This window comes from Clavelina lepadiformis, chromosome 4 (assembly GCF_947623445.1).
Source record: "Clavelina lepadiformis chromosome 4, kaClaLepa1.1, whole genome shotgun sequence".
NCBI lineage: Eukaryota > Metazoa > Chordata > Ascidiacea > Aplousobranchia > Clavelinidae > Clavelina > Clavelina lepadiformis.
The window spans coordinates 24,914,405-24,938,890 of NC_135243.1; the positions used below are offsets into that span (position 1 = coordinate 24,914,405).

The 24,486-nt window shown below is 39.7% G+C and overlaps 3 protein-coding genes across 5 annotated transcripts; 2 read left to right on the top strand and 1 right to left on the bottom strand.

The window, feature by feature from the left end:
• Positions 1–20: 20 nt before the first annotated feature.
• Positions 21–3,376, bottom strand: LOC143451314 (josephin-2-like). The gene is made up of 4 exons (XM_076951771.1): positions 2,539–3,376; positions 1,897–2,022; positions 1,613–1,807; positions 21–785 (listed from the first exon to the last, which is right to left on the bottom strand). Exons 1-4 carry the CDS (start codon positions 2,775–2,777, stop codon positions 653–655), a joined length of 693 nt encoding a protein of 230 aa, XP_076807886.1. The 5' UTR covers positions 2,778–3,376; the 3' UTR covers positions 21–652.
• A 2,278-nt stretch (positions 3,377–5,654) lies between these two features.
• Positions 5,655–13,952, top strand: LOC143452115 (ankyrin repeat domain-containing protein 27-like). Its single transcript, XM_076952974.1, has 25 exons — positions 5,655–7,613; positions 7,807–7,965; positions 8,059–8,284; positions 8,363–8,559; positions 8,631–8,690; positions 9,022–9,075; positions 9,242–9,307; positions 9,513–9,589; positions 9,734–9,867; positions 9,941–10,018; positions 10,136–10,274; positions 10,339–10,405; positions 10,610–10,663; positions 10,722–10,852; positions 11,014–11,105; positions 11,191–11,306; positions 11,375–11,467; positions 11,532–11,640; positions 11,706–11,860; positions 11,930–12,052; positions 12,132–12,272; positions 12,332–12,514; positions 12,594–12,713; positions 12,769–12,930; positions 13,000–13,952. The coding sequence occupies exons 1-25, from the start codon at positions 7,512–7,514 to the stop codon at positions 13,753–13,755; spliced, it is 3,594 nt and encodes a 1,197-aa protein (XP_076809089.1). The 5' UTR covers positions 5,655–7,511; the 3' UTR covers positions 13,756–13,952.
• Positions 13,953–14,170: 218 nt separating this feature from the next.
• LOC143453083 (uncharacterized) lies at positions 14,171–20,676 on the top strand. 3 transcript variants are annotated; one of them, XM_076954231.1, is made up of 12 exons: positions 14,171–14,393; positions 14,734–14,816; positions 15,124–15,319; positions 16,124–16,447; positions 17,059–17,133; positions 17,201–17,324; positions 17,752–17,906; positions 18,038–18,168; positions 18,249–18,400; positions 18,461–18,696; positions 19,133–19,229; positions 19,300–20,676. In XM_076954231.1, the coding sequence occupies exons 1-12, from the start codon at positions 14,297–14,299 to the stop codon at positions 19,802–19,804; spliced, it is 2,175 nt and encodes a 724-aa protein (XP_076810346.1). In that variant the 5' UTR covers positions 14,171–14,296; the 3' UTR covers positions 19,805–20,676. The 3 variants fall into 3 exon arrangements, with proteins under 3 accessions (XP_076810346.1, XP_076810345.1, XP_076810347.1); XM_076954230.1 differs by having other exon boundaries at positions 14,173–14,393; positions 18,246–18,400; XM_076954232.1 differs by having other exon boundaries at positions 14,175–14,333; positions 18,246–18,400; positions 19,300–20,675.
• The last annotated feature ends 3,810 nt before the right edge of the window (positions 20,677–24,486 follow it).

Genomic DNA, 24,486 nt, shown 5'->3' on the forward strand with positions numbered 1-24,486 from the left:
GCCATAAATCACAGCAATCATACATTATTATCCTTTTATTGAACGAAAAATTCCATGAAAAATTAAAGCGAAATTAAAAATGAAAATAAGTGAATTTCTCAACTTGCCGAGAATGAGATGTGCATCAAGTTTTATAAAATAAACGAGTTACTACGAACATAGCAGGGCAGCAACATGGCCAGCGCGGTGAACACAATCCAGCACATCTTAATGCATTTTTTTAAAGTGGCATTTCCATCAAAATAATCTCATAAAACAAGCAAAGTTTACAGAATCAATGCGTGAATGCATGAATAAATGTACAAAGAAAATATCTCAAAGAACAGGAAGGTGACAGTTCACTTGGGATTTTCCCCCATGTCAAATCTACTTGTTCAAAACTAATTCTGAGAAGAAATCATAATTCAACTTAAGAAAATTACTAAAACGAAACCAGTTAACACACAAAACATAGTACCCATGGGTGCAATGTTGTGGATGGCAAAGTTAACGAAAGCAAAGTAATCACTCACACTATTCAAGTTAACATTCAAGAACATATCGCCTATGAGCAAAAACAGAACAGTAGCAACTACAACACGAAAAGAAAAAAGGCAAATTGAGTTTCCAGGAAGAAATAAAATCTCAACTCCATAAAAAAACTGCAACTAAATCAAGTCTCAAGTCCAGTTACAGAATTGCTGGGGGAAGCCCCTATTTTCCATCCTTTTGTCATCTCAATCTCCATGGAAACGACGAGAAGCATCTCGCAATTCTTCGAGCTCAGCTTCTTCGTAAGAAATTTCCTGTTGGCAAAAATGAAAACATAACATCAACTTTAATCGTCTAGACCAGTGTTTCTCAAACTTTTTCCGATCGCGTACCACTCATTCGTTTTTTTTACTACACTGCGTACCACCTGGCTCCTGAATGACCTATTTTACTCAAATGTACCTGTATTTATAGTTATTACCGTTATTACTATACCATAACACCAATGAATAACAAGAAAACACAATTTAATTTGATAGATTCAACTGTTTCTTCTGCTCAAGCTTGTCTATCCAGGGTAACACATTACTCACAGCACATCGAAAATCATGTTCAGCGGTACGCGGTACCACTTAAAAAGCTCTCGCGTACCGCTAGTGGTACGCGTACCACAGTTTGAGAACCACTGGTCTAGACTCTAGATGCATACACTGTAGTTGTAAGCAAGTTATTTTTTCTGATTCGAGTTAAATTGAATTATTTGAAATTTAACTTGAAAGTTTTCCTAACATCTTCACAATAACTGTGTGTTGTGCTACATAGGTTGCTATACATCACGACTGTCTCTGAACTATCTGGTTGTCTCTTCTTTCAGGAAAGTGTCATTTTAAAAAAAACATTCTATTGTGTTGCCTCTAAAGCTCCTTAATTAGCCATCAGGCTGTGATAAAGTGACTTGAGTCATTCTGGGCACCGACTCGAATCATGCCGTGAGAAAATATGATCACAACTGAGTGTGATATGAGAAAATATGATCACAACAATCATGCCGTGAGAAAATATGATTACAACTGAGTGTGATGTGAGAAAATATGATCACAACAATCATGCCGTGAGAAAATATGATCTGCCAACAACTCACCTGAGCGCGACGACTTCCCCGATGATTTCTGGTTGCTTCAGTTTTGAGTCCAAGTTGTAGAAGACGCGGTCGACCGATCTCACGGCTATCCAGTGCCGCCGCTTGAGGGGGATAGTGAGCAGACCCCACCCTATGGACGACGGAACGTTGAGAATAAATCCCTTGATATTTTTCAAACAGAGACGTTCAAGACTTCTGCAGGTGAAGAAAACAAGTTTTCTTTAAATCGAGTCCTTTAGATCTGTTAATAAATTGTGGGGGTGAGATTATGACATAACAATGACCTTCTCTTATCCCACCAAACAGCAGCATGCCCCTTGCTCTGGAGTCCGGCCATTATGACGTTCACGTCGTAGTTGCCCGTCCCTAGCATGCTCTTGTGTGGGTTCAACATGGTATCTGGTGAAAGCCTGCAAGTTCAAATTCATGTTGATGATGTCATAATGGGGTCAATGGACAAACCAAACATAAATGGCCACGTCTTCAAAATTCATGTAATTTTTTTACAAATAAATATTATGTGGTTGCACTGAAAGCAACAAGCAACGAATCATAATTATCACAAATTAAACTGACATGTTAACATCATAATCTTTATCCTCAGAGGAAAGTCGATTCGACTAACATTTGAGTAACTTAATCTTGGCATTGATCGACTGAGCTAGCTGTTGGGCAAGTCCGATTCTTACACAAACCTGTTACATTGCCCAAATTTAGAATGGTTTATCTGATCATCTGGCCAGGAGCAGGCAGATATCATGCGATATCATTGGGTTAAGCCCAGCAATGGCAACACTGCTCTATATCAAGCACGGGCCGCATTGCAAGCAACATCGGTTGTTGCCTTGATCACAACAGCATGATATTTGAAACTAACTTCGACTCATCGTACATTGTGGTGTCATAAGCATTGGATGTGGCAATACCTGGAGCATATTTCATCAAGCTGTTCTTTGCTGAATGCTTGTGGGTCTTGAAACACGTTGTTCAATGCATGGAGTGCACAAAGCTCAAAGTGCTGCCGTTCATGATAGACCTTCTTCGTTGCACTTTCCGTGGCATCGGTTACTCTCTGCAGTGTCAGGCAAGACATCTTATTTATCAAGGTGAGGACGAAAAGAGAAGCTGCTGCAATAAGTCCACAAAAAAAATCAACAATTATCATAAATCAGATGAACCCTGCTGACACACAACGTATCATGATTGTGACATCACAGGTAGGCTATTAGGTTGTGAATCTAAACACATAATGACATCACAATGAATCATACTCTAACTCTGGTATAGTGGTATCCCAAAACTGATCTGTATTAATACAGTTAACCTACAAATCCTACATGGTTCTTTGTTAAACTTTGTCATATGAACGTTTTAAGCATCAAATTATATATTGTGATGTCATAGTTACTCCTTCTGAGCTCTGGTCTGTTGAGTTCGTTATAAATTAAACGAGTAAAGGAAGTTTATTTTGCTTGACCAAAATTTCGAGGTAAGCCTGTTTCAAACATACAAGAACGGCACTTTGTGAAAACTATCACAAACGCGTCTATTTCACTTTTACACTTCCTTGCCAGGACAGCGTTTTGAGGAATTATTACGTCATAACTTTTTCTAGTCCATCATAACAGACTCCTGAGTACAAAACTGTAAGACACCCTAACAGAATTGACAGCCCTAACAGGTGGCTCATCGTTTATTTTATCCACCAGTCCAATCCTTGTCTAATGACTAAATTCTCACAAGCGGCAAGCAACCATTGCTACTGGAACGCTCGTCAGCCTTACTGGCTTAGCCTTAGTTCCGAGGCTAAACTACCAGCAACTTCTGCTTTTCTCTGTCCAGCTTTAACTTTATGCTCAATTGCTCCACCCAACGAGCGAGTGTAAAAGTGATTGTTCCACACTAAGTGTCCGTAAAGGCTTGTATCGTTTGTCCATCGCCGTAAATGAATGTCTGCTAACCAGCTCTTCAAAGAGCATATTAAACTGAAATCCGCCATTCGAGTTGAATGGGAAAGTAATGACTAATAACACACAAGATAACGTTGTAATTGCAAACGCTAAAGGAATGCATTCTGCTTAAAGGAAAAATATCAAAAAATAGCTACGAGTATTTTCGGAAAAAAAGTGACAACTACGAGCAAGGTCCAGAAAACTGAAATAAAAGACTGGGTCGCTGCAACCCCGAACAACTTTGGAACGAATTATATTGCGCCCAGTATTGCGCAACAATGGAAACAAGGCTTCGGTCTTTTCAAATTAAACTTAAACGTGAGGGCAATATCTACAAATCAAGCGCTTTTTGCATTAGGACTCTCTGAGGCTGAGTCATGCGTGTTCTACACTGAATGTATTTATACATTGACAAGTAAACAACCTACTCTTCGGTATGTCTGAGTTAGCTGCCTTTTTTAAACTTGTAAACTGTTTACTTCTCACTGCACGATTTACGATATATAAGGCCAAATATTGAAAATATAAACCTCGTGTAGAAATGTTTGAACTGATGGCGAATTGTATTTAAAAATCTGAAGGAATAAAATCGATTAAATTAGGCGAGATGACAAACCCCCACAGCAAGTGGGATGCTTGCCTTGCGCGAAGTTTTGATAACGTCGGTGCTGATTACTAATTTACCTTTCCATTTTGTGAATTCTTGTGCCTCTGTGTATGATGGCATTGTTGTTTTATGCCGATAGAAAAAGAATTACTGACTGTGGGAAGCGAAAAGTGGGACTATGGCGCCAACCTCGTTGTACAATAGTCAAACGAAAAATACGAAAGTAATAATCGCAAAAGAATAATTAATAAATAAAAAATAGTAAATGTTGTAAACCAGGGGTCGTCAACCCTGGCACGCGAGATGATTTGACGCACACGTTATATCACCTTAATAAAATCTAAAAAATGCCTTACAAAAATGTTTGCCCCGCGAGTTGTTGATATTTTGACATCATTCATAAACTGGCACACTGCATACGAAAGGTTGCCGACCCCTGTTTAAACCAAGCCAAATAATACGATACAGCTTTAAATTAGTTTCAATTTCACTGACTAGTTTCTGTTTACTTTTTCAATGATTGGTTAGGGGTTCGCTCATGTGAAGGCTACCTCAAATTACTTTCAAATTCTTTCAGTTTATCAACCATTGAAAGCTTTATACGTTCCGCCAATATTTCAGCTGACATAGAGCCAACGTTCACAGCTTTGTAGCAAGCGGTTGACTGACTCAGAATTGATTCTATGTTTGAATTTAAATTGTCAAAATCTTTGATGAAATTTCGCTCATGCGTTTATTATCAAAAATTTCTCGTTTCATTCTTCTAGCTTCTAAGGCAGTGGTTCTCAAACTGTGGTACGCGTACCACTAGTGGTACGCGAGAGCTTTTTAAGTGGTACCGCGTACCGCTGAACATGACTTTCGATGTGCTGTGAGTAATGTGTTGCCCCGGATAGACAAGCTTGTGCAGAAGAAACAGTTGCTTCTATCAAATTAAATTGTGTTTTCTTGCTATTCATTGGTGTTATGGTATAGTAATAACGGTAATAACTAATAAATACCGGTACATTTGAGTAAAATAAGTCATTCAGGAGCCAGGTGGTACGCAGTGTAGCAAAAAAAACGAATGAGTGGTACGCGATCGCAAAAAGTTTGAGAAACACTGTACTAAGGGTATCTTTGAGCTTTCTTGGTCACCTGTCAGGTCCACAAACTCAGTTCATCTTTTCATCAAACACGCACAATTGCGATCTTTATTTTTCACCACTAACTGCATGTGCGGAGCGAAAGTCAACATGTTAACCATTATAGCTATTGCGCAATAAAACACAATAACACATGCTCACGAACAATATACGGGCAGCAATTAAAAACAAATAAGAGAAAATGCTTCCTGTTGATGAGAATAGAAAAATATTTCTTTGCGAAAATGAATTTCTTTCAATTAATTAGATCAATGTAGACTCTGAAAATGGTTATAGTCAGTAAACAGGTGCGCAGGTTGAGAAGATAGCCGAGCTTAGAGAAAATCTAACGCAGTGCGTTGCTTTTAATGTCAATTTTGCAGAACAATATTATGCTATTGGCGCAAGCCAACCATGCAGCTAGTCAATACAACAGCAGCAGCAGTGGCGTATCGCAGAGGCAATTGTTAAAAATGAAGCAATCGCGCAACGCTTCAAGTTTTAGAATAATGCTCCCCGGGTTCGATACCCAGCTGAATTGTGCCTTTGTGACGACATAGACAAACAAGTACACACAACATCGCAATTGGCGTTGTTCTTCATAACTTTTCATCTATTGCTCGTTTCTGAACAAATTGTGCGAGCAAAAGCGAAAATTAGGGCTTGATGGCGTGCACTGAAGCATAATTTTCTTGCTTATTTTTAGAAATTGGCGTTCAAACAACCAGTTTTATTGTTTATTATAATTCGGCGTGAAGAAAAAAAGTTTGACGTTCTTGTTAATGGACCTCTCTGTATGAGAATTTTGTATGTTACGCCGGAGATTTCCAGTTTGATGAGAAAGTAAAAATCATTACAACACTGGCTTAAATACCTGCAGCTTCAGACGGTCTGATTGTTTATGCAAGGGAAGTGCTGTTTGGATAATTGTGAATTGAGTGATGGATGTATGGTTGTTGACATTTTTTCTTTTTTGTTCTGCTGTTGATTTTGTGATGTGTCTTTGTTTTTGTTTTGCAGTTTTGTTTTAATTAGCCTAATTGAGTTTCAGTTTTTATCTATCTGTTTTAATTTTTTTTTTCGCAATAAAATCAGATGACCGTGAGGTCTTTTCACTGCCTCACGCCAATCAATTATGTTATTATCGTACTTTTTGTTTTGAATCGTGAAATAAACTCTTTCTCTCTCTGATTGGCGTCACATTTGATCGTGTCACAAGAGACAAAAATTGCAAGTCCAAGCCAACGGTTTTTCAATCAGCTTCATTCATCTAACTGAGAATTAGGCTAGGTCTACTTGCGGCAGAAAATAATTAATTAGAGTGTTAATATTGGCATGGTATAAAACACAGACTTTAATTTTTTGGTGTAAATCTCCCTATAAAATGCAAGATTTCGATTCATGTGAATCTCGTGCGTGTAGATGCCACACTTTCCACCATGGACACATGTCATAGGAGAATGAGAGAGTTTATTTTCACGGTCATTCAAAGTAAACTAAAAAGTATCATAATATAATTTTAACATGATTGGATGCTGTTTTATGTCTTAGGATTGGCGAATAACTGTATCATTAAAGACAGTGGGATTCTGCCGATGCTGTAGACGACCCTGATACAATTGTATTGTTTCTTTTCTTGAAAGAATGTTTTGTTGTTCCCGTTGACCTTCACCGGTATAAGTTGATGAGGAGGCTCAGGCTACTCACTCACGTAAAAGTGATATTTGTGGAAATGTGCTGGGTCTTCGTTGCCGGTCCATGAAGTTTTTAACGTTCCTCAAATGAATTTGGCGAATATTCCATCTATGGCCAGACAATTTTTAAACAAACTGCCCCTTGCTTTCCAATCTAGGACTGGCTTAACAATTTCTTGTCACACGTTGACGTTACTTGCCCTGTTTATTCCTTAGATTCTGTAATGATTGTTTTGAAAAATTTTTGTTTGAGATCCTGTTTGAGGAAGAAAGGATGATTTGAATTTATATATAACACACATGGGCCTATATATAGATTTATCTTCGTGAACTCACTTAAGTTTCCTTTCTCAACCAAGTAGATAAAGTGGAGAACCTAGACATTGAATGTCATTAATTGTTCGAAACTTGTAAGTTCCATGACATGACATATCCTCACTTACTGACTTGTTCCAGACTTATTGCTTAGTAGTTTTATGTGGCAGCCTTCTCTGTGATATGTAACCACGGTCAATTGTGGTCATGGAAGCTTATGATGAGGATTTAACGGAGAATGGGTGGTACAAAACACTCACCACCCTGCATGAAGATTTGTACACGCGGGCAACCGATGAGCGATGGATGGTGGGTCGATTGTTTTGTCACAAACCACAACAGAAATCAGAGTATTTTTCACTTCTGTTTTTGAAATACGTTGAAAATGTTCTTATTTCTTCTGCTCAGCTGGTTTTAAATTGTGTTTAATGAATGATTTAAAAATTCATCTTCTCAATGAAGCATTTTTTATAAGATGTTGTTGTGTTTGTATCTGGAGCAGATCTGCATCCCTCGCTCTGGCTCATGGAAGAGCTTCGTGGAGGATGGGGACCTCTTTTCGCTCAAGTCATTTGAATCTCACGTGATGAAGCAGATGGTCGTCTACTCGAACAACAAGAACAACCTCGCTGAGAACAAATTCATAACTTACAATGGGAAGGTCGGCTCTGTTTTTGTGTATTATCACACTGACTCATGTTCACCATAAAGCTTAACTTGACTTATAAGATTTTGATGGTTTTCATCCCATCAGGAAGTGATTATTCAAGGTTCGAAGATACTCTGCGGAAACGGCTTCAGCAACAATTTCAACAAACCGTCGTACGACAAACGCATGGAGAAGTTGGCGTTAAATCTTGAAACTTGTCACTCAGCCAAGATTCTTTTCGAAGAAACTTTCTTCAACGAGAACGATGAGAGTTTCATTGTTTTGTGCATATCCCAGCCCCTTGAGCCCCACCTAGTGCTCCATATGACTGGTTAGAAATCATAAAAATTTGTTATTTTATGAATTTTTGTTCCACTCAGAACGAAGATTATATAACGTATAAACACAGGGGAGGGTAAAGTGGGTGAAGCATCTCCGTCCAAGCGTGAAGTTTATGGGCAGTATTTGTGGCAGCACGCCAACAACAAAACTCGTCTGCGGCAATCGATCAACGAGAAAATCTCCCAGTTTGTTGCAATCCAGAGAGATATTGACACGTTTGATGAAGAAAGGAAGAGCATCGACAAGAAAGTCGAGCAATTAGCTGTACGCTGTCATGATATCTGTGATGTCTATTGAGTGTTGTTCATCATTTCAAACAAATTTATTTTTTCCAGGCCGATGTCTTGCATTTGCTCTCGATGTGTCTTCAGATCATTCTTCGTGACCACAAACTTGTAAGAAATGATCTTGCTGTTATTGGTTGTATATATATGTGCTGTCTGCAACTAACTAACTTTTAAGAATTATGCTAATCATGCGTCTAGGAAATGCTGAGTCATCATTAATATATTTTCGGAATTGACCAGTATTTTGGTAATCACTAATCATATATATGCTTGTAATACGCTATGATATAGACACCTTAGCTCCAGTGTATAATTATGTGTTCAGTTACCAACTATCATTCGTCAGGGCTTGGCTATGTCATGAATAAACATACATTGCATGTAGATTATAATGTCATAATGTATTCGACTGTTACATTAAAAAATTTGTTGATTCCAGAAAAAATTGTCGGAGCAAAATTCACAGAAGGAAGCGATAAAATCGTCGATTGAGGTTAGTCCACATCTGTGTATTATGATGTCCGTGTTTTATGATATCCGTGTATTATAATATCCGTGTATTATGACGTCCGTGTATTAGAATTTCTGTGTATTATGATGTCCGTGTATTATGATATCCGCTTCGTTATCTGAACATTAAAACATTTTTATTGTCGCAGGCATACGTTTTGGACGGGGTCCATAAATCCCTGATTCATTCGTTGAATAATATCATGGCGTTTCAAGTAAGTGCTCTTACTATATGTCTTTATTGCATCATAGTATGCTTGTGGCATAACAATGTTGTTACATAAACATTGTGGCAGTGTTTGCACTCACATGCCTTTATGATGTCATAAAATACTTATGACAATGCGTGACTATTTTACCATTTTTTGTTGTCAAAATATTTAAAAATCTTTGTTCACTTCCTCCATGTTGTGTCTGTAGGATGCTTCCATGAACAGAATCACTCGAAATTTGTCGTCCATCACTCTCGCCGAGCTGTCAATCAAGGAGCAGTTCTGGTCAGTTCATCATCATCTGGTTGAAGCTCAGATAAACTGAATCATACGTTAGCTCGTGTCCTGCGAGAAACACATAATCCTGCTTTATGACATCACAGCATCACTGTATTTTTGTAAGATCTTTATGCCGTTTGTTTGTTGTAGGCCCCAAATACCACGAGCGCGTCGAGAGTTGTCACTAATCAATAGACATCATATTCCGAGTGAAAAGTTGTCGTGTTTGCAAAATGCTCTCAACTTTGCCTCGTCGAAGAGAAGACAGACGATGGAATTCACAGGTGCGAGGCGTCTTGTTTGATCTCTTTTGTTGCATGTCAGTTGATCAATTGTTCTCTCTTGTGTTTTCAACAGATCTGACCCCCACTACACCTGTTTATGACAAAACAATCGGGGAAGATTCTATGGCTCTGCAAAGCTGCACAAAAACAAGTAATCATGTGACATAAGACGATGATTTAAAGAAAGTATTTTCTCGCCAGCTTTACACAAAGTATGCGAGAAGTACTTCCTGGTTTTGAGGAAGTAACGAGACAATCTTATCTGCAGGCGACGATGCGATGTCATGTGACGACCTTCTACCAATCATAATCTATTTGATCATAAAGTGCGACGTGCCTAACTGGTTTTCTAATCTGGCTTATCTTAAATATTTCCACCATGCAAAATCACTGAAAGATCAGGCTGGGTATGACCATTATGACATCATAATCACTTTGTGACAATCGAATTAATAAGCTTATATGAAACAGATTCTATCTGGCCACCATGGAGGCAGCTCTCCAGCATATCTTTGATGGTCGGGTCAGCTCATGTGAGGTAACAATGCTGCATTGTTGTGTAACAATCTATATTCACATTAAGTCATAGTAATCAAAGATAAATCATAGCAGCCAGAAGCTAATATGGAAGTGTTTCAATTTCTTCTGAAAAACTTTTATTGCTCAAAATGCAGTCTTCCACTATGTGGGCTGCCAATGCACAGCAGCGCTGGTATTTTGTTTAAAAGATGTTGCGTTTCAGGTTGCTTCCTTCAAACGACAAACTTCCCGTGAGGACGTTGAAAAACTTTTCACGGTATGTCATATCACGAAACAATCACAGTAGTATATGATGACATCACAATGTTGTTCAGTTGATCCGGGACGGGGGGGTGGGTGAGGTGGAGAGAGTTCTCCGTCGAGCCGATGATCTCCGGAGTTTGGAGGAACACGACAAATGTCATCCTCTGTGCGAGTGCAGCAAGTGCATTGCCCTATCCACCAGGTACAAAACCCTCCTGCTTTGTACAAACACTATAATGACGTGATCAATTGAAGTTGTTCAACAACAAGCCCATTTTATTCCGTCATAATCTTCTGGCTTTGTTTTTTGTTTGGAAAAACTTAGAATTGTTTTGACGAATTACGAGTTTGAAATTTGTTTAGAAAATCTCGCGGAACTGTGCAAGGTCGTGACATCACAATAGGAAGTCGAGACGACAAGGGACGAACTTCTCTTCACATCGCAGCTATGACGGGTCAGTGACATCATAATATAGACATCTTAAAATATTCTCGAGCAGCAAAATGTCTTGGATCTGATCTCGCTTATTCACTTCACAGGCAACCATGAGATGGTTGATATGTTGGTGTCACTAGGCGCAGAGCTGAACAGCTCCGATTACCACGGTGCCACCCCTTTGCACCTAGCAGCACAAGCTGGACGACAAAGTGCAATTGTAGGTTCCTTGTGCTACTCAGAATTTCATTGTTTTTGCAACTTTAAATGTATTTAAATATCTCGCAGTTCCTTTTGCTCCACGCCGGTTCGAATCCTGTCGCCGAGGACAACAACCACAACACACCCCTGCACCTAGCATGCCTTGGTGGTCACGAAGGGGTGAGACGTTTTATTTATGTAAGACTCAACTTAAAGTTGTCTCCATTATAATTGTTCTTTGCAGTGTGTGAAAGCTTTGCTTTATTACGACCCGGCGGCAACTGTTGTGAAAGTGAACTCAGCGAACGAGATGGGCGACACACCTCTCCATATCGCCTCCAAGTGGGGATATGGTACGATAATGGTACTTGTGATGTCATAATGAATTGAAGTGTTATTGGTTATACCAACATTGCAGTGAACATAGCCCAGTGTTTGGTGGAGTACGGGGCAGATGCTCACCGCACCAACAAGCGCAAGGTCACTCCCCTCAACATCTGCCATAACCTGCTCATGTCCCGGGTGCTCAGACTGACTCCAACTGACTTCTCGCAGATAGTCACCCACGTCAGCGTCAGTACAAGTCTTTGCTCTACCGCCCTGTCACTTGCCTTCTACATAGACATCTTATGTTTATCGCAGACTCGACCCCAACCTCGTAAACAACTGGGAAATCCCCTGATGCACATCAAGTCAAAGAAGTCGATATCTTCACATCTATCCAAGCCAAGTGTGGCTGATCAAGAGGAAGAAAACTCGAGACAGGTTGAATCAATGTGAAGTTAAACTCATGCTGATATCGTAATCGGTTTATGACGTCACAATGTCGTTGTATCTGCGGCAGGTGGAGAAATTGCTGCGGATGGTCGCGGATGATGATGTCAACATGGTGGCTTTCATATGCGGGTGGAACAAAGCAGTTGAAGCCAGCAAGGAGAAATGTCACCCGTTGTGTCAGTGCTTCAAGTGCCAGCCTAACTCCATCGTGAGTCTTTCAGAGACTTTTATCCATGCGCGATGTTATATGATTTCTATGCATTCCAGGAAGCTTGTCTCCACGCAAATTGCAGCGACGAGTCTGGTCGCACCCCACTCATCATCACGTCCAAGATGGGCTTCTATGACATGACCCAGCTATTGTTGCATCATGGGGCAAAGGTCAATGTGGCAACAAAGCAGCAAGGTCATTCACCTTTGCACCTTGCGTCACAGTACGGCCACGAAAAGGTCAGAGGTCATGGAACAAGTTTGCTCCACTGTTGTAGAGAGGATCCTATGAAATCAGATGATTGTTTTGTCATAATAGATTGTGGAAACCCTGCTTGCTCATAATGCAACGTGCGATGTTCGAGATTTCGATGGCAACACTGCAATATTTATGGCTTCGATGAACGGACATCGCAGATGTGTCGAGATTCTTATTGAGGTGAGGACTTGCATCGACATCTTATATCGCTCCAAACTCACACTGGTTCATACAGGCAGGAGCTTCTGTGAACATTCGCAATCATCGAGGGGATTCCCCGCTACACGAGTCAGTTCGATGGAACCATAGCGCCACCGCGTGTCTGCTTCTGGAGAGGGGCGCGCTGCCGTATTATAAGAACAAGAGGGGTCAAACCGCAATGGATTGGGCCAAAAATGTAAGACTTGTGTGACTCGTACAAGGTTATGGCCTTTGTGACGTTCTCTCACTCCGTTGAACATTGCAGGATCATGAATTGTTTGAAATGATGATGGAAACCCTGCAGAGGAATTTGGTTTCTGCAGATGGCAACCCTGATGCTGAGGAAAGATCACCGGCTCGACCGACCAGCCTCAACCTGGCAGACGCAGACGAATTGATAGCTGAGGGGCTGTACAAGCAGTTCCAAAACACCCCCAGCACCCCCCCGCTTATCAACTCTGAACCCTCCCTTCCCCACCAGTTCAACCTCTCCCCCGCTGATGACGTCACTTTTGACATAATTTCCTCCGACCAAATAAACTCTGAAACTGCAGCTGGTTGTGACGTAGCACATTCCCATGTGACGCAGCAACTAGAAGGTGGCTGTGACGTCAAAGAAAAATTAAATGAAGCGGAACCGACAATTGATGACATTGTTAGCTCACCCACCTCTTACGGTGGCGTTGTTACGTCATCGTTGCATCACAGTGATTCTGATATTTCAACAACGGTTAACGCAGGGAAGCATTGTAATATAAAAGCAGCCGGATCGAATCAGTGTGAGACGTGCGAGACCACCTCTGATGAAATTTATTTCGAAATTGCGACCAAGTTAACCAGCAACCTCCTCGATTCCATCCAATCAGCATCCACGCTTTCAGCCGCTGAACAATGTGACATCACAGAGCCTGTGCTTGTGGAGGACGGTCACAATGAAGCGGTTGTTAGCACAAGAAAGGAGAATTTGCTAAAACATGAAAGCAGCGATTACTTTTCATTGGATCCGAACAAGAAGAAATAATTCGAACTGAAGAATTTCAAATTCGGATTCTTTTTAATTCTTTTCAAGCAATTTCTGTGATTACGTGTCATTGTGAAAGTGACGTAGTGGGTTTCGTCATCAGAGTGTTGCACGTACTAGCATTCAGTGTTAATTGTGTTTTGTTACGGATATTAAGCATCAATAAATGCCATACTGCTTCGTTGTCGGTCCTTCCACCGTCTTTGTCTTCTTATTATGACGTCACACTACCATAGAAGGCAACCCATTGTTGGTGTGGGTGGGAGGAGAAATCTGATCACCCTCCGCGCTTTGTGTAGATTTGAAACAATGGAAATAGTTAGTCTTATGCTGCGGGACCCAATCACGCTAAGTAGTGACTCGAGCTTGAAATTTGTAAGTTAGGAACCAGGTGGAAAGTTGTCTGTCTAACAAACTGAGCATTTTATGGGTTAGCTGCCTGACTGTCTGTAAATGTTTTGTCGATCAAAGGTTGTAGGAAAGCACAATAGGAAGTGTGGTTAGAAATCTGTTTTGAAATGGGTTAAGACCCAACCAAAAGATGACTTTGCTTACAAGCATGCAAGCTCCATACAGAGGTGGGTTTAATCGACCACAGCAATCGTTATTCACGAGCGACTTTGATTCGAAGCACTCAGGTTTTAGTTTCTTAAGTTCACGAACAAATTTGTTATAACTTCAAGTTACTAAGTTACCGCCCATCGGGCAACTTTTGGGGTAAAAATGATGCCAGCTGCAAAATGTTAAAAAATTTTTTAGACGCATTCAAAAACATCTGGAAAAGCCAAGAACAAGAAAAATGGTTTAAATTTAGCCAGCTTCATACAAAAATTTCTTACCATTTTGAAAAAGCAACCTTTTTACAAATGATTTGTTATAAAAGAAGTTTAATTAATAACTTGTGCAATATTGTTGGGCTTGCTTTATGAATTTTGATCAACGCCTTGTAGCACACTTAAACGTATCCATGTTATTTAGACATGGTTCTTCAAGAACAGCCTGTCAACCAGTGTGAGAATTTAGAAGAAGTTCTAAATGAAATAACTTCAGAACTAAACCAGGTAAATTAACGTTAGCCTTAACAACCCTAACAACGTTTCTAAAAATATTCTTTAAATTTTATGAAAGTAAGTTTTTTTTAAATATATACGATCGCGATAAGTTGATCAAAATTTGCATAAAATTTCTATTGAGCCTGCTATTATTTCGCTTTTCGAAAAATTAATAATTTTATGTCATATTCGAAACCTATTCCGGGAAAGCCCCGTAACTCAAACCACTATTTTTATGTTTTTGATTGCAAAGCTCGCCTCAGTCCTCGTCGGATATTCGTAGAAATTCAATTGAATTTTCTATTTGATTCTGCAGACCGAGTGGTCTGGAGTTGCCAGTTGTTTAAGAATCGACCCCGACAAACTGCACTTGGTCGTCTCGGCGAATGGTTGCGACCTGCAGAGGCAGAAAACTCTTGGGCTCCTGTGTTGGGTCGAAGATGACGCAAAGAGCGCCACCTTTGAGAAACTCATCACCGCTCTACATCAAGTCAATGCAAAAAATCTTGCAAGTGAGTAAATCTGCTCTGTTTTGTCAAATAGTAAATTAGATGTGATAGAAGAAATTCGGTCTTAGCTCTTGCCCAAAAATCCCTGCTGGAAAGTTTTTTGATGAAAGTTTTCTGAGGCACAATTGTAGTTTTACGCTATATTCTATATTATAAGCATTGCATTGGTGTGGCGCAAATTTTACATTTTATTTATTGGCGCACTTATCTGGTAAATATACTAAGTAAACGATAAACGAAAGGCACTTATCGCACTTACTGAAAGCAAAATTTCCAGAAGGTCGTTTGATCCTTTTGATGGTTGACAGTTCTAAATACAAGAAATACAACATAAACACCCAAATAATACAAATCAAATTGCATCGATCCGAAAATAAACGCAGACAAACGCGATGCATGAGCGATAAGGAATCATTCCTGGGTGTAAATCATTGAAAGACTTTCCTCAGTCCAAGGGTAAAGATTCCGACATCAGGATCAACCATCAACTACCAATATTGAAACAATGGGAAAACCTTGAATAGGGCTTTGACTGACTAGCAAGCGTGGCATCTTCACACACAAGGGTCATCAACGTGAACATCTTTATCTTTGCTCTGATTATTATTAATATATAAACAGTGAATTAAGGCTTCAGTGCACGCTGTCATGCTAAAATGTGCAAACTCAATTTTCTACCAAAACTGCCTCTATTGTATTCTCCAGCCAGAACTCTCAGAGTTACGGAGTCAAAAGAACTTTTAAACTGGACCAGAATGGAAGCAAAATTTGCAACAACTTTTCTTGACCTCGTGTATTTGTGCGCAGGTGATGTCAGTAACTTCTCTCGGCTTGTTCAAGCACGGAAATATCATGTCACGCGGAGGTTGGAGTCCCTGCACACCCAGTATTATGCCATGCAACTCACCCAGTACCCCCAGGTACCCAGGTCACCCTTGCACTCGGGGCAGTGGAGATTTACGGAAATCCCCCAACCCCACTTTCTACACGGCTCCTCCAGTGCTGCATTCTACCCGTCCAAGTCTGTCCCCTCCAACATGAACTTTGACCTCACATCGTCGGTGTCAATACAGGGGTCAAAGGTGAACTTGTTGCATCGTGAGATGGCCGCAGTGAAAGTCCACAGACAAGGTTAGAGGTCAAATGTTTAGATTCACGACGATGTGCAGCAGCTTGAGATCATAAACAGTGATATTTTGTCCAATAATCGATAAATTCTAAATGGAAGGAATTAATTAATCAATTCTTTGGCCTGACCATGTTTAAGCAAACTGTAAATGGCACAACATGACATGGGGCTGTATAACTATATAGCAATGGTATTGTGATTTAACAATTGAGTTATATTGTACAACAATGTTCTATTGTTATCAAACGATACACAGCACGGCACAGATAAGGTGGTATTAAATTACGTGAGTTGTATGTAGAAATATGAATGTTTGCATTGTATTACCTTCTCTCATGACCTTTGACCCCAAAGCTCAGTGGGGTCTGATGAAATAGTGTCAGGTGGTTGCCGTGATATGAACCACATGATAGAAGTTTATCCTTTGCATCACATCATTTCATTTCATGTGGATAAATGGGGTTTCATGGAACATAATTACTTGAATCTTTCTTTAAGCCGACTGTGTTTCTATAAAAGTAGCGATGAAGGCACCATCTTGTTTTAATTGTTTAAGTTACTTTTTGGTGTGAGACGGCCAGCTTCAAACAAATTTTTTTAAATTAATTTTTAGTTCATCGGCCGGCCACAATTGCCAGCATGCCCACTGCAGGGCGCAAGAGAGCTTTGGGCGGTCGCAAGAAATCAGGTGACACATGTTCATGAAGATTTCTATGTGAATTTGCAGTGCAATGCGACATGTTATTTTTATGTAGGCGGAGTGGAGATATCGACTTATATTAAAACTGCGGTTCCTCTCACGTCGAACATGTTCCGGGATTGTCATCCGGAAGAAATTGAGATGAAAATTGCTGAAAAACTTTTCGATTATCTTCTCAAGTAAGTCCCTCTTGTCATAATTCAAAATCTAAACAATTAACTGGACTGTAATGATTGTTCGATAAAGATCTAGTGATATATTTTCGTTAATCTATGTGTTCTTTGGGTGTCTATATCTGCCAAGTTTGATTTATCTGTGGACAGAAACATTTTGCAGCAGATTTGTTTTGGTATCTTTGCATCTGTATCCCACCAATACTGATGAGCTATCATGTGAATTGAATGAAACCGAAATATCAAATGTGTTAAATTTGATTATTGTGTTTCTTTATTTTATTTTAAACGAAAATGGTTTGAAATCTTTCACTCAACTCGGACTTGTTTTTCTAGTTTCAAATATCAAAAAAATAAACGGCACAATTGTGATAAAATAGTCAAAGAATACTATTGTTATGTAATAATGCTCTAATTATCATCACTATTATAGTGGAAATGGTTCTCGTGAGCTTCTTGCTACCGTGGCAACCCTAGAATTAATTGACGGCTTGGTGGTTAAAAAGCTGCGAAGAGGTTCTCTCAAAATTGAAACAAATCTTTTGAGGGCTTCAACGGCCAAGATACTGTGGGGCCACTTTGAATCGGGTGAGAAGTTGTCAATTTGTGACCCGTGCTCTAATGTTGCATTTACATTTTGCTCAATGAAAACCCACAAACGCTGGATGAGGTAATTTTGGAAATAAATCAAGCATTTGAGCAATGTTGTGTCTGTGTAGGCGAGTTGAACCTCATGCTTCAGGATCGTTTGATATCGGAGACCTCTCTGAAGATGGCCGGAGCCTCTTCCATATCGCTGGAGACCAGCATCGACAGGAACGAGATGGAGCATTGCCTCCAGCAATTCCAGGTTTATGATTTATTTCATGCAACATGCACATAGACATCATTTAACTTTGTGAACATTTTCGAAACTTCGCTCCACAGCAGAACCACAAAAGTTCCTTCGGTGCGGCTGCCAACAGCAAGCGATCGATGTTGCTAGGCAACCGGTCTCTCTCTCCTCCCCGGATGCGGTTTTCACACAAGAGCGCTCCGAGGTTGGCGTCACTCGCCACACAGGGGAGCATCCACCAGATGAGGTGGGTTTATGACGTCACAATGACCCGTACAGTGGTGACCGTGATTGTGATTATTCTCAGAGTGACGTCAGTGCCAGCCAGCAGGTCTGTCACGATTGACCTCACACCCAGTGTGACGACGGTGAAGCCGGGACCACGTGGCCTGGCTTGGAGGGGCGAGAGGAGCCGGGGCCAGATGAAACCCAGCGTTGTGTATGATGACTCAGCAGAAGATGTGCTGAGTCATGATCAGGTTGTGATGTCAGAATCGAAAGACGACCAATCAGCCCCTCCACCGTCTCCCGATCTCAATCAAGGTGCGTGGCGACATCGTGTGGCTGCAGAGATTGTATTTACTGTTTTTGTAATAATTGAACCATTGTTACTGACTGTCATCTCGTCTGTAGTCTAACAACAAGTAATTACCGCGTCAGCACGAGCTCCGCGTGAATTGATTCACCGACCATGATGTCGTATCATCTTGAACATTACGTGCAATTGTTAATAGTTTTGATGACTCATGTAAGGTCGCACTCATCCTGATTTATCGCAATTTGTTTCCACGTTATCGACAAACATGTTCATTTATTGACCAAGCAATGTCATTCAATGGACCAGGACACTTAACTCCTTTATTGCTGGTTATTTCACGGTCATGAGATATCATGATCTCAGAACATCATGAGAAGATTTTTTGCGGATGCTTTATTTCGGTGGATGGCGACGTCATATGATGTCTATTTGATGTTCCAGAGCAATCGTCCAATGAGAAGCTTCTGAGCGAAGAAAGCATCCGAGTCGCTCTCGATGACTTGCACAAACGGACGAATGAAGTCGAAGAAGATTTCAAGTAAAATCTCCGCTTTTATTGTTGCTTTGTTTGATCGATGAAAAGTTAATCTTAGTTTGTGACATCACAGGCACTTTGATGAAGCGCTGATGCGGAAGTTGGTCGATGCGTTGAAGAAATCGTCGCAGCTCGGAGTCGAGAAGATCCAACACATGGGAGATTTAAGAAAATTTGCGACGATTCTTCGACAAAACGACGACGCTGACACCGCTCTGATGGTTGAGGAGTTTGTCAAGGTCACGGAGTCGCTCGACCAAATCCACCGCGATGTTACGTCAAAGATCTGGTTGAAAGTCTCTGAAAACTCTTCTGCCTCGGCAAAATCACGTGATTCTAGCAGTGGACACCGTAGGTCGCCGTTGAGGAATCAGGTGACGCAGTCGATCGAGATCTGGAGACAGATGCAGGAGCCAAAGTACAACTTCACCAACCTCAATGCAGATGAGAGCTTGGGCAAGATCTTCTCTGATGAGGAGTTGAGTGAATATGGAGGGCTGCTCTCCCACATCCCCGCCCTCCTTGCATCCGCTAAATCCTGTCATCAGCTCCTCCACCACTACATGCAAGCTCCGTGATATGACGGATGTTTTGTTCAAATTCATCCCCGGACTTCTTTTTAAGCACAACTGAAGTTTTAAAACTAGTTTTTTGATAGAAACAAAGAATTAATCATAAAAAATAAATTTATATTATTTGTGCTCTGTTGTAAAGTATTTTGATTCCAAATTCTTGGACTTAAGGAAATTGATTGTGTCCGCATTGAACAACACTATCTGTGATAATCTGAATAATTTGATGAACCAACATTTGAATTGAGCTCTGTGTCCGTTGCCAGCAAACTTACACAGCTGGCGTGTGTTGAACTTTGTGGAGTTTTGTTCAAAGAAATGCGTTAAATTTTAGCCAAACTCCTTCTTACAACGATGGTGTTGTAGTTGTTTTATTTGTTTACAAACAATTTAGTTGCTTGTGTTGTATTGACAAGATTTTCTGATGTTTATGGAGTTTGCATTTAGAACAACCAGTGTAAGTCTCTGTACAGGTCTTGTATATTCTCATTAGTGTCTTCATCTATGTGCCATACGTTTCATTATGGGTTAAAGGTGTACCAGCTGTAGCCTGTGTTGTGTAACAAACCTTAACCTGAGTTCTATCTTAAGAAGACCACCCTGCAAATCAGTAAATATCTGAGTGACATTGCTTCGTATATTGCTGTCAACTGCAACACATTGCTGGTCATTCTATATATATATACATATATACAAAAAGTTGTTTTGTGTATAATTAATATAAGGACCAGTATGCTTTTATATGGGGAACTATTTATGGCAAAGTATGTTGTAGATGCCGATATGTACAGCACTTCGCCAATTGTCACAGAAAAAGCTTGATGACGTAATTTACTCAAAAAACAAAATGCCGAACAGAGCACAATAAATAATTAAATGTCCTTATTAGTTGTACACTGACAGAAATGTTGTGATATGATAATCTTCATCCTCCAACATTATGTAGTATCGCCTGAAATGAGAACTGTCCGCTAAACAAGAGCAATTGTCGTTATTGCCTTGCTTATGGGCATTACAACGGTATGGCGCCACTGGGTATCGAACACAAGCCGCGTTTAATGCGAGGCTCGCGATCCAATCGGCTACCTAGTCGACAAGTAACATACTGTTGTTTGTCATAATACAAACTGAATTATGTTGTTTATTTTTCACCATTGTCTGCGGGAAGCCAAAAATATGGGGCTCAAGTTGTTGTAGCATAATTTATTAAGTAAAACGCTCCCAAACATCAATGAACGGCAAAGTTCTTAGAACTCGAAACGACTTTGATGTTAACTACAATGGTGTTAATATTAGCTTCAACGGTCGAAGGTTAGAAGTTAGCAAACCCAGATACCCAGAAATAAACAGGGTTAATTACTTTACGCTTTTATCTTGTAGTAAATTGTCTAACAGATAATCTTAAAGTAATGTAAGAAAGAGGAAATATGTATAAATTTGTAACCAATAAAACGATGACGAAAAATAAACTATACGAAACATCTTTTTTTTAAAATTTATTAAAAAAGTTTAGATGTGTATGATATGTTTTTGCTCAGTTGTTATAACAACGGGGTAATTCCCGCAGCTGAACATATTTTCAAAATTTTTGTATTTTGTACAACGGTCTCATAGGCCTAGATTTAGACAATGTTTCTTTGCTTTGTTTAGAATAATCGTAATCAATATGCTCGTCTGATGAAAACTGAGGTATAATTTCAATTTACAGCCAGCTATGTGCTTACGTGCATCTCAAAGTGTGGTCATGGTAATAGTTTCTTGTCAATAGTAGGTTGACTTGTGCTACTGATGTGATGCAAAGTACAGTAGCCAGGTCTCATAGAAAGTATGACGTAATAATTGCTCAGTACTCGATTTTGATATGGGAGTGCAAAAGTAAAAGAAACCCGGTATGACACCTTATAGCTTAGGCCTATACCAGACTTGCAGACTTTGAATTGATGCTACATTTAAAATAGGCGGCTATAGGCTACGATAAAATTTCTGTTGCAGATTATTGAATGAATTTGAGGCCCTAGACATGTAAGTAAGTTCGCAGGCCACTGATGGGTAGTGAAGGCTGAAATTATATTTAAGCTAAACTTTAAAAGCAAGATATCTGATGTCAGGCTATAGAATGAGGTACGGTAACCTTAATAAAAGGTTAAAAGATATTTGATGTCAAAGATTAACTTTTACAGCTCTTGCTCGCTCATCTACAAAGATTAACATGAAATTTTGCAAGCATGATATTCTACGCTGTGACAAACTCCTATCGTTTACTTTGCTCCTTAAATTTTGGTGAAAAACTGGGCATTCAGAATTTTACTTTGATGGTGCCACAGTCTCAAATCCTTCTTCACCTATTGCAATTTTGTAACATACTACATAATAGAAAAAGTTTGGCAAACACATTGGACATGCCTGTGCTTCTGATTGAAAATATTGCTGTTTTTAAGAGAAATCCTTTATGCAACAAGCCAAGTCTAGAAACTGTGCAGAGTGAAAAATACAATATTAATAACACTGGTCAACACGATTTTTGTTGCAGATTGTGTTTGGGTCTTTTTCACCTAATTTGGGGGCGCTGAATCCGAATCTGGCGTTATTTTGTTTCTATCACATCACGTTTTTGAGATAATATATAATTTATATATGTTCATTATAAAATAATACTGCAAATCAGAGACCGCCTTGAAATGTAGAGGTTGTTTTAATCAGAACTGCTGGAACGTTTAATCATGCAAAACACGAACACAAAGCCTCGTGTTCAGTTAAAAAACATCACTAGAAATTGACCGTTGAACATTCAATGTAATGCCACAATCTTTAAGAACTCGAAAATTTTCGTTTTAATGGCTTTCGTTTGTGGGTAGTAGTGTAAATTTCTCTCTTCAAATTCCAGCAGTAATCTGCCATCATGTGGCAATCCCATCGGCCCTGGTAGCGCTCTTCCATAACTCTAATATCTTGGTGGAAGCGCTCACCTTGTTCTTCACTGACGTCCCCAAGGTTTTCAGGAAAGTAATCTAAATATTTTTTCAGAAAATGGAGCTTTATGCTCATATTGCATTTCATCTCTTGCATGCTGGACAACATTTCTTTTACGAGGTCTCGATAGTTCTCTGCCTTTCTGTTGCCAAAGAAGTTACTCACAACTAAAGAAAAAGCATTCCATGCCCTTGCTTCTAATGTGTTCATTGATGCTGCAAAATTTGGATCTCTGAGCAACTGCCTTATTTGTGGGCCGTTAAAAACTCCAGCCTTTTTTTTTTCTTCACTAAGACTTGGGAAGGCTTGGCATATGTACTTAAAGCAATCTCCATTGTGATCAAGGGCTTTAACATACTGTTTCATTGCGCCAAGTTTGATGTGAAGTGGTGGCAGGATGATCTTCTTGGTATCCACTAACGGGTTATGAATGATATTTTTTTCTCCAGGTGTTAAACTGCTCCTTTCTGGCCACTTATCTTTTATCCAATGCTCATCTTTGGCTCTGCTATCCCAGTAGCAGAGAAAACAAGCGTATTTGGTGTAACCACCTTGCTGTCCTAACAGAAAGTTCATCATTTTTATGTCTACACATAATCTCCAGCCATGATCACTGTACTTCAGTGTTTCCAACACATTCTTAATGTTTTCATACGTCTCTTTGAGTGTCACAGAATGTCCTACTGGAATCGATGCATATTTATTTCCATTGTGAAGTAACACGCACTTCAGGCTTCGTTTTGAGCTGTCAATAAACAGTCTCCACTCTTCTGGTTGATATTTGGCTATTCCTAATTGCAAAAGAAGACCTTCAATATCATGGCAATAAACCAAAGATCTTTTAGAAGAAAAATAGTTCAGAAATAGCTTTTCTCGATTCCGATAAAACGTGACAGAACATCCAAGCTGGAGAAGGTTTTTTTCCTGGAGCCGTGAAGCTAGCAGTTCTGAGGCCTGTTTGGAAAGATTTAAATCACGGATTAAATTGTTCAGTTCCGACTGATTGAACAATAAGGGTTGCTCAGAAAAGGAGCTCAAGGATTGAAAATCTAAATCTGAAACTTCTTTATCAGTTTGTGACGAATCAGAGGATAACCTAAGCTCTTCGTCACTACTTTCGGACAGATGAGTAAAGGTAGGCACAGGTATTTCGTCACTGTGTGCAATAGGAAGCAAAGCAAAGGCAAGATTTGGATATTGCAGCTTGTGCTTGTTCCTCTTGTTGTAACCTTTCACACTGACACGACAAAAGTAGCAATCATCGAGATGATTTTTTTGTTCTCGCCAGATCATTGGTATACCAAACTTCAGATGTTTGTCCTTGCCCTGAGACCAAGATCTCAAACTCTCCACGCAACTTCTGCATACTTTATGAGGTGCCCAACTTTTATCTTGGTCCCCTAACTTCACCTTAAAGTAAGCGAAATAAGACCTTTTCACAAAATCGGTAATTTCATGTCGTTGAGAAGAGACAGTGAAGCAACCACAAATGTAGCAAAAAATATTGGGGTCATTGGCGCATGTACGCTTTTTGACAGCTGACATAGTATTTAATACAATCCAAAATTACAGCTCAATAACACAAACTGACTCCATAAAGTCAATGAAAGTATACTGCGAAAATTACACCCTGTCTTTCGTTTGGTTTCAAGTTAGCAGAGTAAGCAGAATTAGCAGGATAAGCACATTAAGCATGATAAGCAGATTAAGCATGATAA

Bases quoted from the DNA above. Each gene is read 5' to 3' on its own strand.
- LOC143453083 (XM_076954230.1), top strand. From the start codon at position 14,297: ATGACTTTGCTTACAAGCATGCAAGCTCCATACAGAGGTGGGTTTAAT. The intron at 17,134-17,200 runs GTGACACATGTT...ATTTTTATGTAG, and splicing joins GGGCGGTCGCAAGAAATCAG to GCGGAGTGGAGATATCGACT. The intron at 19,230-19,299 runs GTAAAATCTCCG...GTGACATCACAG, and splicing joins GAAGTCGAAGAAGATTTCAA to GCACTTTGATGAAGCGCTGA.
- LOC143452115 (XM_076952974.1), top strand. From the start codon at position 7,512: ATGGAAGCTTATGATGAGGATTTAACGGAGAATGGGTGGTACAAAACA. The intron at 9,868-9,940 runs GTGCGAGGCGTC...TGTTTTCAACAG, and splicing joins ACAGACGATGGAATTCACAG to ATCTGACCCCCACTACACCT. The intron at 10,275-10,338 runs GTATGACCATTA...TATATGAAACAG, and splicing joins TCACTGAAAGATCAGGCTGG to ATTCTATCTGGCCACCATGG.
- LOC143451314 (XM_076951771.1), bottom strand. From the start codon at position 2,777: ATGATAATTGTTGATTTTTTTTGTGGACTTATTGCAGCAGCTTCTCTT. The intron at 2,023-2,538 runs GTATTGCCACAT...TTGAACTTGCAG, and splicing joins CTTGATGAAATATGCTCCAG to GCTTTCACCAGATACCATGT. The intron at 1,808-1,896 runs GTCATTGTTATG...CTTCACCTGCAG, and splicing joins GTTTGGTGGGATAAGAGAAG to AAGTCTTGAACGTCTCTGTT.